Source organism: Corvus kubaryi, unplaced genomic scaffold, assembly GCF_017639235.1.
Source record: "Corvus kubaryi isolate FWS band 111438036 unplaced genomic scaffold, C.kubaryi_AGA036_p1.0 137, whole genome shotgun sequence".
NCBI classification, from domain to species: Eukaryota; Metazoa; Chordata; class Aves; order Passeriformes; family Corvidae; genus Corvus; species Corvus kubaryi.
The window spans coordinates 17,985,278-17,987,595 of NW_024580671.1; the positions used below are offsets into that span (position 1 = coordinate 17,985,278).

General features: G+C 49.2%; 1 protein-coding gene across 4 annotated transcripts in view; it reads left to right on the plus strand.

The window, feature by feature from the left end:
• Nucleotides 1-434: 434 nt before the first annotated feature.
• The window catches only part of MDFIC (MyoD family inhibitor domain containing), a 52,195-nt gene continuing 50,311 nt past the window's right edge, over nucleotides 435-2,318 (plus strand). The window contains exon 1 of one of the 4 annotated variants that reach the window (XM_042018068.1): nucleotides 435-526. Coding sequence is in view for 1 of the 4 variants with exons in the window: in XM_042018067.1 (XP_041874001.1) it covers nucleotides 1,392-1,482 (91 nt within the window). In the remaining 3 variants the exon portion in view is untranslated. Of the gene's footprint in view, nucleotides 527-1,376; nucleotides 1,483-2,084; nucleotides 2,191-2,318 lie in introns of those variants that run through there. The other 3 variants (XM_042018067.1, XM_042018070.1, XM_042018069.1) reach the window with 3 other exon arrangements.

Consider the following 2,318-nt stretch of genomic DNA (forward strand, 5'->3'; position numbering starts at 1 on the left):
GACTCATCTTTTTACAATCACAGCCTTTGGTAGGCAATGTGTTGTGCATTGCACAGTATTTTTAATGTACTGTTTCATGGAATTGTGTTTTTGGTGTATTGAATTCTCTTACCTTTTCTTAATCTGATTTTGTTTAGGACTACCTCTGACTGCATCAGTTGTAATGTCTGCTGAAGATCCTGTAAACTCACTTAGTTGCTTTTAACTCTACAACTCAGGCATGTCAGGGTGAGCTCATCCCATCATCTTTTTAAAGAAGATAAACTGAGCGTCATGGAGGTTACCATGTGGGTTTCACAGATAAGGTTAAAAAAACCCACCAAAATACCAACCCTGGGTGGTATTAACTCTTCATAGGCATTTATTATCCAATGAAATATTTTGGAAGCAGGGTGTGGTTGGCTAAATTATCGCTCCTCCCACAGCTCTCTGCTGTGTTTCCAGTTTCAGAGGGAAAAACACAAGCTTGTACGTTGAGAGTGAGTCACAACCTTTCTTCTGCCACTGACTCACTTGGGAGTTTGAGGTAAGTCATGCTACCTTATGTCTTGATCACTCTGCTCCCAGGACAGCAAGGAGGGGACTATGGAAAGTTATGCAATGTTTGCACAGATGAAAAGTGTAGATATTGAGAACAATATTATTATTACACAGTAAAATAATAGCTTTGTGTGCCCCAAATGGATTTTTTTTTTATACAGCTGCTTTCCTACATAAAACATCTTTTTTTTCCCCATTTTCCCATATACATGTTTAAAGAAAGACTATGCTGCATCAAAGAACACCTTAGGTTACTAAAATACTTTAAAATTATAGTATTTTTCGGAGTAAAGCATATGCACCTTTCACCACACTTCTCTTCTGCACCACCAATGACAACAATAAAGCTGTACACTGGTGCAAAATTACTGATGACTTCTGAAATAAGTTAGCCCTGAAGGGTGTGGAGTTCACACAGAACTGGCTCCTAGTCAGGTATTTACACTTTATCCTGGTTGTTTTGCAGGCATGTCAGGGAAAGGCTAAACTTTAAAAAGTTAACTTTTAATACCTGAGCATATTCCTTAGCATGTGTGATATCAAAATGAATATCTATCAATTATAGTCTCTTATGCTAGGATGCTGACAGTCTGCAAGTTGCATATTTTATCTTCCTACTTTTGTTCCCCCAAAAATATATCTAAATATCTCACTGTAATGAGACGTACCAGTAAAGCTGGCGTATTTACTAAACCATAATAAAAAAATCTGCTTGTAAATTTTAAGGAAAATGCATTTTAAGCCTGGGCACACTTCAGTCGAGAAAGGTGACATACTGTGATAGCGTAAGCAAGGCAAAGCATGTAGTTTATGGACACCAGCACATGTGCAAGCAATAACTGCAGTACCCCATGTCGTGGGCAAGAACAGCGCATGAGACTGATGATCACATCAGACTGTGCCATGGGAAAGAAATGTATTTCCTATATGGAGAAAGTCCAGGTAACACTGCTTGGCGGACGGTAGCAGAGGAAGTAGTTTGCACTTTAGGGTTCTACTTTTAAAAACTGCTTGTTCTATTATTCTTCGTGTTCTTTGAGTATTTCTATGTGCCCGCTGTGAAGCCCTTTTAATGGATATATCTGCATGTTACCAGCCAGGGGCAGGGGTAGCAAGGTCGGCCGCGCCAGCAGGGCCCGGCGGAGCGTGCAGAGGCCGGAGGGCAGCGGGGCCTGCGGCGCTCCACGTGCCGCTCCGCACTCCGAGGCGCAACTGGTGGTGGCCGATCCAGAACACCGCGGCCAACTTGGGAGCCGGCGGCTGCGCCATGCAGCGTGCCCCGCACCGCTGCCAGCGCTGCGGCTGCAAACGCTGCCCAGGCGGGAAAGCCTCACTTTCACATCCTCCTGGGGTTTTTTCCCCTTCTTGCCTACTTCTGTCTGACTGGTTACGATCTCCTGGGGGAATTTCCATGGCTGGAGGCCCGGCTGCGGGCAGCGAGGCGTCCCGCGGCCGGCCGACCCCGCAGACCCGGCCCCGCGCAGCCCAGCCCTGCCCAGCCCGCGGGCCCGTCGCTGGCGGGCGGCAGGACCTGCACAACCGCCGCCCCGAGCCGCAGCCGCCGCCAGCCGGAGTGGGACGTTTCGTCGTCCGGAAATGATGGAGAAGGAGTGACTGTGGCGGCGGTGGGACAGCGGGTGTGAGTGCCAGGCTGTGCGCGCCACTGCCGGGGGAAGGCGCGCGGGGCGGGCGGCGCGGCCCGAGAGGAGGCGGCTGCCGGGACAGGCGGCGCGGCGGCGGCAGAGCGGGAGCGGCGCGAAGGCTCCCGCGGCCGGGGC